Source organism: Pezoporus wallicus, unplaced genomic scaffold (assembly GCF_028554395.1).
Source record: "Pezoporus wallicus isolate ANWC-B61680 ecotype Strahan unplaced genomic scaffold, APGP_CSIRO_Pwel_v1 contig_3058, whole genome shotgun sequence".
NCBI classification, from domain to species: domain Eukaryota; kingdom Metazoa; phylum Chordata; class Aves; order Psittaciformes; family Psittacidae; genus Pezoporus; species Pezoporus wallicus.
In genome coordinates this window covers 5,092,995-5,103,282 of record NW_026641153.1, presented here as the reverse complement: position 1 = coordinate 5,103,282, position 10,288 = coordinate 5,092,995, and the positions used below count along the sequence as shown (strand labels likewise).

At 46.4% G+C, this 10,288-nt stretch overlaps 1 protein-coding gene across 1 annotated transcript in view; it reads left to right on the top strand.

The window, feature by feature from the left end:
* Positions 1-5,515: 5,515 nt before the first annotated feature.
* ELAPOR2 (endosome-lysosome associated apoptosis and autophagy regulator family member 2) overlaps positions 5,516-10,288 on the top strand; it is a 103,509-nt gene continuing 98,736 nt past the window's right edge. The window contains exon 1 of the mRNA XM_057422458.1: positions 5,516-5,863. Coding sequence (XP_057278441.1) covers positions 5,729-5,863 — 135 coding nt within the window. The 5' untranslated portion in view covers positions 5,516-5,728. The remainder of the gene's footprint in view (positions 5,864-10,288) is intronic.

Below are 10,288 nucleotides of genomic sequence, written 5' to 3'. Positions count from 1 at the left end.
CCGGCCTCCACCCCCCCCCCCCCCCTCCCAGATTGTGTGTCCTCTTTGGACATAACCATGTCACAACGGGTCCCTCAGAGCTCAGTTTTGCACACAAAGTCAGGAGAATCCTCATTACTCAAGACACTTTAGCTACCCGATAGCAGATAAATAGGTCTGCTGGGAAAAGGCATCTGCGGATGAATGGCTAGGAAACTCTAATAGCAACAGTAAAAGACTTTGGATGACAATCCTGCTGTCTGTCATCAGCTATCTTGGAAATATTTACCACTGCTTTCCTCTTTACTCAAAACAAACATGTTAACTGGTTTTAATGCAGTGATAACAGCTTTTTATTCTATATGCACTGGGGGGTTGAAAATCAGATGGTCTGTACATCTTAAAGCTGAAAATGGGGATTTTTCCCTTAAAAAGCAACGAAGGAGCTGCCAGATCATGTCAGCTGTCAGATGTGGCTAACTCAAAAGCAGATAGATTCTTCTCTTACAGCTGAATTTCTTGTGATTCAAGCAGGCAGCTTACCTCTCTAACCTCTCTTCTCCAGGTCTGTGGATTAAAATGGTGCAGGAGTGCTTTGCGTCTTTTCTATCCAACTTTTGCAAAGCTAACATTGCATAGTATGTATTCAAGGAGCTCTTCTAGTGCCAGGCCATGAGCAAGATTTACAGGGAAATTCAACTGAAGTCCCAATGAGAGAAAGAATGAACAAAGAAATCACGTCTGGGAGGCTCCCAGAGGTTTAAAGGGGATCCATAAGGTGAAGTTTGCTAGACAACCAGAATACAGGCACTGCAAACATCTCCTGGGAGAAGAAGTGAAAATACAGCTTTGAGGAACAAGGGTATTAAGAAAGAAGGAGAAGGGATAAATGCTGAGTGTTACACATGGGACTGAGAATTGCAGAAAGGAAGCACAAGCTGATCCTGGCTTTTCTTTAAACAGAACGCCTTTCTTCCAGGGTTTTGAGATTTCCAGAGTTTTTTGCATCAGGATGCTACAGCTGCGTGATGAAGCCTGCACAACCATATCAGGCAGCCTGATAAAAAAGGCTACCTGATAAAGAAGATAAAGAAGGGGGGGAGTGAGTGAACGAGTTACCTGACTGGGTTTAAACCACGACACCCATCAACCACTGTTCCAGGTCCTTCTCACTGTGCTGTTCTCTGGTTTGGGTGCAAGTGGAGCTGTAGAGTGTGTTGCAGAGACCAGTCAGACATGTACCACTTAATACACACATAAAGGTGGAGGACATGAACTTTGTTTGAAGAGGATGCCAGGCAGCAGAAAATTACCTAGGGTGGTCTTCATTTGACCATGTGTCCATATCTGAGCTACCTATGCAGTTAATGGAGAGAAAAGACATTCAGCTCCTCCTAAAATAGGCGATTAAAACATGTCTGATGAGTGCTATCATCACTTCCAGCTCTGGACAGTACAGGTACCCTTTAAAAAAGATATCTCACATGTTTATAACTTCTTTTTTAGGTCAGGGTGAAAGCACCCCAAGCTGTGAGTGATAAAGTGAGATGAATCCCAGCATCAGGCTCTTCCATGGGCTACAGGATCCCACAGCAAATATTACCCATTTTTATAGTGGCTGCTTAGCCTCCATCCTGCTGCATCAGCTTTCTCACGATGACTCTTTGACTCTCCTAGGATGGACTCATGATGGTCCTTGAATGACTTGAAAGTAAAATTGATATCTAAGTAGGTCAGAGATGGACCAAAGACACAGGTATGAAACATGCTTTTACTGTATGTATATTGAATTTCCAAAGAGCTTGAAGGGTTTGGGAATCTAAACCTAAGAATGTGGGCATGAGCAAGAGCGTATTAAGGCTATCTTTAACTGCACTTAGCAAAGCACAAGCATGACATGATATCTTTAAAGAGCGTTAATTTTTATCTCAGATGAAGTATACCCCCATGCACAGATGACCAGGTTATATGGGAAAATGTATAGTCCATAGAAAAAGGAGATGCCTTCCAGGATCTGAAGGGGTCCTACAAGGATTCTGGCAAAGGACCCTTCATTAGGGACAGTAGTGATAGGAGAAGGGGTAACAGGTTAAAACTTAAACAGGGGAAGTTCAGTAAGGAAGAAGTTCTTTACTGTAAGGGTGGTGAGGCACTGGCACAGACTGCCCAAGGTAGTAGTGAATGCTCCATCCCTGGCAGTGTTCAAGGCTGGGCTGGACAGAGCCTTGGGTGACATGGTCTAGTGTGAGGTGTCCCTGCCCATTGCAGGGGATTGGAACTGGATGATCTTAAGGACCTTTCCAACCCAAACCATTCTATGATTCTATGATTTTATGCCTGAGGAAAACATACTATGGTAAAGCCCGCAGACAGATGTGTAAGCAAATTAAAGGAACACGTTACCTTCTGTGGGAAAATTAGTTACCCTTGTACATAATGACATCATTTAACCACATGAAGAGTCACCAACATTGGAGAATGAGTTCCAGTGAAGAAACTCCATGAAACTGCTTTATACTGATTATTTTTCCCAAAAGCTGCAGTGAAAGGTGAATGCAGGCAAAAGTCTTTAAGGAGCTGTCATTAGAAGCCGGCAGAGGGAACAAGGGTTAATAGTTTCACTTACCCTGTGATGTATTCCCCCACAAGCCAATGTCAGCCCACAGGCCTGACTAATCCCAAGTGCAGTCACTAATTGCTGTCATCCAAACAGTAGCTGGCAACCATTTAATTTTCCCTTTCACTTGGTGTCATTAACATTAGCAACATATGGCTGCTTTGGTGCCATGGAAAAACCTAGGGCTTGAGCTGTGCAAACATGAATGTCCATCGTTAATTTTCAGCATCTCACTGATGTCAGAAAGAACTGTTTACAGACATGGACCCTAAATGCTTGAGAGCTGTTGTGTTTTTCTGGGCACAGCTTACAACAACAGTACAAAGGTTCACTTTTAAATGCATCTTTAACTTACACCGGACTAATAGAGAGGTGCAATAAAACACAGGCAGTTCTGGAGATGTAGCTTGAAACACATTTCATGGTTGTTACAATATAAATTATCACTTACGACTTAACTTTCTCCTTTCCTTTTCTTTTGTGTTTTAATGGAGTAGAGCAGGGCAATGGTTTGTAACTCGGATTGCATGAGTCTTCTGAATTACTTTTGTATCCTCCAATTTGACTCACAATATTAGGTCCAGATTTCAGGTACAGGCATTGAAAATCCCGGTTTAACTGCCTGCTATCTGCTTTTACTAGATCTTGAAATCCTTTAACTCTGCTGTCTTATATATAGATGTTATGTATAGGTGTTACTTGTTCTTTGGTGTTAAAGTTACATGAGGCTTCCCAAATCCCACACTACTTTCCTCTACCTCATCTGTTCATGTCTATCTAAGGTCATTAACTTTTAAAACAGCATACTTGTTCTTTTTCTGCTGTCCTCATGCTTACTTTGCACTGCAGGATTTTTGCCATGCTGCCTTCAGGTGAGATTTGCAGGATTTAATATCAGAGGCATTTCGGAGCCTGTTCAAACAGAGCAGCACCCGAAGTGGCAGCCTTGCTTTTAAAGCTCAAGAAATTTCTGGACCTTCTGTCATTTGGAAACATAAAGCAAGAAAAAAAAAATGAAGTAATCTCAGATCTTAGTGATTTTTCTTGCTAGGAAGACAGCAAATCCCACAGAGAAGAGTAAATAGCTCCTGGAAACATACAGCGAGCATTGAGGATGAGTATTTACCCTTTTAGTTGTAAACTGGGTTCTTCCTATTCTGAAGTTTAAGTATAATTTAGTGCAACAAAAGGGGGACAGAGCAGCGGAAAAGCACCCACTGGTACCCCCTTTCCTCACCCGTCCCCATGCCATACAGGATACCTGCTTGCTTGAACTGACTCCTGCCATTGTTGTATTAGTGGCTCTGTTGCCTCCTTGGGTCCCTGGGTTGTAGGTTGAGAACAGCCACCCTTGCACTGCAAGCAGTTCTACCAACAGCCCCTGCCAGGTCTGCTTCCCACCCCGAATTCTTATTCAAAGCCAACAACTGCAGCAAGAAGTGCACTTTTCTAGAAGCTGACCTCCATACCTGTTTTCCTTGTATGAAAGACATGCTGAATCCAACCAATAATTGTATTCCATGTATTTTCCGTGTGAGTCTCTTGATGCATGTCTAGGAGTGCCTGCAGCTTTGTGTTCTATTTTAGCAGATGCAAACAGAAGCGCTGCTCCAGTTATAATCAGTGCTCCTCAGATACTGGATTTCATCCCAGTTAAGGTGAGCAGTGAGTCCTTGGGACTGATTTACCTGATCCAGGAGCACAAAACATAGAGCAGTATCATAGTTTATATATCATTTTCTCCACTCTTTCTGGAAATATGACTTTTTTTTTGTGCAATGGTTTTCAGTAGCTGCTTCATTTGGCACCCTGGGGATGGATGGGGACCACTGGTGGAAGAACCGATAACCCATTTTCCTTCCTCCAGCTAGAGCTGAAAGCGGAGCAAGGCTCAGTATGAGGACAAAGGGAGATTTCAGATTAGCCTCTGTTAGCAGTGTCACAGAGCTCCCTTCCTGACTGCTCAAGCAAGGTCTTCAAATGATATAAAATGAGCAAATGAAACCATTTTTGTGTTAGCACACAGCCACAGTGATGACACCAGTCAGGGATAGAGAGAGGGGTTACATGACGCAGGCAAAGAGATGACTCTCCCCTTATAGGGCTCATCTCTTTTCAAGAGGTGAATAAAGGCTGAGTCAAACCTGGATCACGGTGAGCTGGCATTGCAGTAAAACTGCAAAAAGAAAGGTCACTCAATCAATTAGAAGTATAAAATAAAGGGGTGGGTATTGGGGTACGAAAAGGTAGCTCAACAGGGACAGCTACACACTGTGCTGGGTTCTGCTGGTTAGATAAGAAGAGGCAGAAAGGAGGGAAGAGGCAGGAGGGAGCAGGGATGTGAGCCGGTCTGTCAGAGATGGCAGGGAGGCAGAGGCAGTAAAACACCTCATTAGGAATAAGTAGCTGGATGTTGCTGGGGAACGGGAGGTAAAATCCGGGCTGAAAGGCAGCCACGGAGAAGGAAGCCTGCATAATTCTGGGATAATAATAACTTGGATCAGGCCATGAACAAGCTGCTCTCTCATCCCTCAGAGGAGGGTCGCTGTCATGCTCTGGTGAGAAGGTGAGCGATCCTTACATCCCACACCTCACACCTACCATACATCCCAGATGGCAGCATCCTTACAGGGGAGACAGGGGCATCCTTGGCAGGGAGATAGGTCCAAGCACCCCGCATCACCGGGGCTGCCATGCACAAGGATGGGGCACCCCACAGGAGGGCCAGGACTGGGGGACTTATCCCAGTAGAGCCTTTCGGGGCCGGGGAAGAGCTGCGGGATTTCACCCCTCGCTCTCGCTCCTGCCCCACAACCTTTGGGGCTGGGGCCATGCGACCTGGGAGTGCTACCGCGCTCCCCCTTGCCATGCCGGGGCTGGACGAGCCTCGGCAGCATGCGCCTGCGCTACCTTCCTCCTCCTCCCGGCCCCTCCTCCCGGCTTTGGCGGTGCCGGCTGCCGGGAGCGGGCGGCCGCCGGGGCCACTGCCGTCGGTGCCAGCCCCGGGGTTATGCCCGGGTGCAGGCGGGGCACAGGGCCAGGGGCAGCTCGACCCTCCGGCCGCGGCCGGGGCAGGAGCAGGGGACGGTGATACCCGCCCGGGCCGGCCGAGGGTGCGCGCGGACGGTGAGGATGAGGATGAAGATGAAGATAATGAGGATGCGGCGGGCCGGAGCGGAGCGGGGGTACCCGGGCAGCGCCTGGGTGTGCTGCTGCTGGCTGCTGGGCTGGCAAGCGGCCGCCCTGCAGCTGCCGCCCTGCGAAGAGGTGAGATTTGCCTCCTCCTCCGGGGTTTTCCCTTTCCGTAGGGGGTGTGTGTGGGATGCGCTGGCTCGGATGGGGGGTGGCACGTCAGGAAGGGGTTATTGCTGGTTGTTGTTCTCCTCTGCCCCTTTCCGGGCTGTTTGTGGGACGACATTAGGGTGAAGGAACCTCCGCCGTGGTGCTATCGGGGCTCTGAGGGACGGCCGAGACCCTGCATCACGCATTTACTGGCCCCTTTATAGCCGTCGGTGCCGAATTCCTCCCTCCCCCGTTGTCGCTGCTCTCTCCGGTGCGTGGAAACGGCAGAGCCGCCTCCAAACAAGCGGTACTCGGCGAGCCTCGCTGCTTCCCTAAATACCGTGTTAAATCAGTGCGAAGAACAGGGATGGTGGAGGAGGTGAAGCTGTGTCGTCCCACCCCATGTTAGCCCGGAGTGTCCCCGTGTGCGTGACATGGGCAGAGAAACTTTCTGCCTCTCCTCCTGCAAAGACCTGTTACTATAGAGAGCAGGGACCACTTTGCCCAGCGGGACAGGGATGCCCGGCTCCGGGTGGCCCAAAAGGAGCCCTGATGGAGGGGACCAGGGCTGAAGCTGTGCTCCAGGGTTTCCATCCTCACTCCTACATGCAGAGAGAGCCTCTCTGCTACTTTAAACGAGTGAGTGAATCTTTCTTGTGTTTTAAATCTGGGTGTAGAGGTGTGGAAGCTGGGTACCCCCTTTCCAGACAGGTCTTGGTGTTCAGGGTGCTGCTCTAGCAAGCAGAAACCTGTAAGCGGGTTGTCAGCGTTCAACCCTCTTTCTCCCACCACTGTGAGGATGCTCCAGGAGCAGAGCTTCCTCACCTCTCCTACTGCAGTTGCACTGGTTAGCAAGGAATAAGTTGTATATTCTCAGCCTGGGTTAGGGTGGGTGACTGCAGCCAGATTGGCTGGCACAAGGTCCTGATCTATGCTTGTGTGCTATTGCAGTGTGGGACTTCTTCGGCTGGGGGTGCAGGAGCCCATAGTGAAAGAAGATATCCCTGACCCAGGGAATATTCCCTTTTGGCTATTGAATCTACTTTCTGTCTTCCAAGTAGCAGAGCCTCAGTGGGAGAGCTCAGTGCCTGTCTCACATGGGAAATCTTGCAGTGGGGGGAGCATGCAGGATATGTTTGGGCATGTTTCTCCTAAGCATCAGTCATCCTCAGGGGGATTTATGTAGCCACTGCTTTAAATTACATATCTCCCTTTTCAGCCAGTGAAGGAAACAGGCCCTTCACAGCTGATCTCATCCTGAAGGCTTTGCTTAAAAGAAATGAACCTCTTCAGATAATTAAAGGTGATAGAAGAATCTCAGCAGAGGTATTTTGAGCATCATGAATCAGGCTTTAGGTGTGCAAATTCCCTCCTGAGCCCCACTTCTGTGCCCCTTTGGACCCAAGTGCTTTTGCTTTCTGTTCAGAAGGATGGACAATGTTGTTTTGATTTAGTTTCACTTGAATACTCCTTGAGAGAGAACCATCCCTCAGTCACATGGCTAAAAAGCTGTACTGTACTCATGCTGGTGTGTGTGTGCAGCCATGCAACTGTATGTCCCAGGGAATATAATTACAAACGCGGCTGGAGGGAGAAGAGACAAAATGCTTGCAAACCCTCAGTGTATCTCATCAGCTGGTCTGCAAAAGGGAAGAGCAGGAGCCATTAGAACATGGCTAATATCTGGCTATTATGTGTTGGTCTCAAAGACTTTGCCATTTGACCTAATTCAGCTTAATTCGAGTCATCTGGGTGTATTGCCATTAAAATCATGACAGCTCCCACAGTGACTGACTCTGGTTTGGGCAGAATCAGACAGGGATGGACTCACGCAATGAGAAACAACAGCCTGTTAGAGGATACTGCAGTCCTTGGGAGGCTTGTAAAGGTCTTACTGTTTTGTACCCGAAAGGCTTGAGAAGCCCAAGGCTTAATGGACTGGCAGAGAGTTCATTTTGAACCTATAGGGGATCTGTCCTTTAGCTGCACTTCTTTCCCCTCCCTTACTTGACAGCTTGTTTTGCTGTTTCCTCGCTGTTTGGAGAACTACGGATGGCTGCCAGTTTGTGAGCTCTCTGTGCTGGTACAGCAGTTGGAGCAGTGGGATCTCTGGCTATGCCTGAGGCTCCATGGTGCTCTGATTACATACATAGTAAAAATAATAATGTATAGCAAAGTCACTTCCCAGAAACCTTTTTGTCACTGGCTCCTTTCATCAGGGACTGTAGTAGTTCAGCACGTTGGGTTTAGGAAAGCTGGGTTTGTGCCGCAGAACAAATGTACAAGCAGCTTGAATGAATGTTCCTGTGAGGTTTGGAGGAAATTGATATAGCCATAAGCTTCTGGAATAACAGTGTTCCATGCAGGCTGTGATGACCATGCATATCACGAGCTTTCTCTGAGCTCTCTGATGCCAGCAGCCTGTGTGGAGGGGAGTTAAGTACATCCTCAAGAGATGGAGGTTGGATGCCCAGGGTACCTCTGGGGTGCAGAATCTGGGGAGACCCACTGCTGTATCCTATATTTCTGGTGACTTGATAACTCAGATTAGGACAGTGGTAGAATAGTAACTTCTTGGTGAACTCCTTCTGCTTATGCCAATGATGGATGAGATACTAATGCACAAGTTTCATGTGTTGCATAAAATATGACTTGAAGTGGAGTTGACGACACCCATGGTTTTCACTGGCATTAAATACAAATTCAGCTATTATGTTGGAACTGATATTTATTGCCATTCCCCCTGGCACTTTGGGGATGTTACATCTTATTTTCCAGTGTTTGGTGCTTTTTCTTAACTTTCCAACTAAATTCATCTTCTTTGGTTCCCCCTTAGAGACTTGCCCAAATCTGAACAGGTTTTGCTTTTAGGACATTTTAACTGATACCCAGCCTAAATGGATCTTTTCTTCATTTCATCATTCCTTCCCTCTGTTGTTTTTGCAATCATAGAAAAGCCAACAATGCTGAATGACTCGTGACTCTTCTCTTGCTTCCCATTCAGCCAAATTGTCTGCAAAGAGAGATATGGAGTATCTGAGCTGCTGGCAAAAGTGTTTTCTTTCATATATCCTGAGTCTCAGTTACTGTGCAGATTGAGGGCAAACACATATGGTTTTGATACAGATAATAAATGTTTTTCTGCTACGCTGGGTGGTTTACCTGTTGTTTCAGTAGGCAAAGAACCAAATATGGAATTATAGAGTGAATAGGAAAGGTAATGCTAAATGCCTTCTGTAAGGGAAAGTATTTTTGTACTAGTGTGCTGAAATACTTCTGGAAATGATAATGACACTAGGAGAAATTTAGTTGAACAGATCACTTGCAAGACAAAGCCAACAAAGTCTTAAGGAGGAAGGGGAAGCATGAAATTGAAACTAGGTAAGTGTAGTGGACTAAGCGTGTTGAAATAATGTCAGATTTCATGATAAGGAAAGGTTAAAATGGGGTGTATCTAAGTCAAATGTGAAGTATTTTAAGTATATTAGTATCATAATTCAAGATACTAGGTACTAAGCGAAGCAGCCTGGGAAATGAGGTGAAGTTCTGTCATTGCATGTGAAGGATGGAGAGGAGATACGTGTCAGTCTTGGAAGGATGTTATCTAAGTCAGCATTCTTGGCACCAAATGTGCATGGCAGGAGTAGCAGGGATATCTGCTGGAAGGAATCTGAGTATCTAAAACCCTCTTCTGTTGTAAGCGAATTGTACCTGCTAGGGAGAAGGGATTTGGATGGCTCTGTGGAGACAGCTTGTGTGCTCCTGGTGAAATGAGTTGGACAGATAATGAAAAACATCACTAGGATTCAGAAACTGTGAATGTTTAACTGGTTAATTCACTTGCAAGGGTCTCAGGGTGGTGCTGCCTAGGTAAGAAGGGAATAACTTGAGGGAGGAAGAGAAAGAAGAAGGTGCATTAATGCAGGGGGTAGGGAAAATCATTGAGATGCAAATCTTTAGGATAGGGTAGAAAGAAAAAGGCTTTCTGTGCACTTGGCTCAATGTTACTACTTTTAAAAGCTAATACTTTTTTATTTTCATGTAACTGTGACTTCTTGATCTCTGGGATTCATTTGGTCTCTGTTGGCCTTACAATCTCTGAAGGGATTAGCCATTGCTAAACAGGAATTCTCCTGAGTCAGTTCTCTTGCTGTCCCTTGTTGGTATCCTTGTCCTGTTCTTTGAAACATCTGCACTGGCTATTTTGGCAGCAGAGCAGGAGCTATCTACACCAGCTGCTGGGGTGATCCACTGTTGTATTCCCTGGTTCCTAAACACCCTGAAACATCTTAGACTCTTAATTTACGAACAGTTCATAGCAGAAGAGGCACTGAAAAGATTCCTAGATAGCTGTATTATTTTTATCACCTCTTGCTACACGGAGTTGTGCCTTTGAGGCAAAAAGAGAAA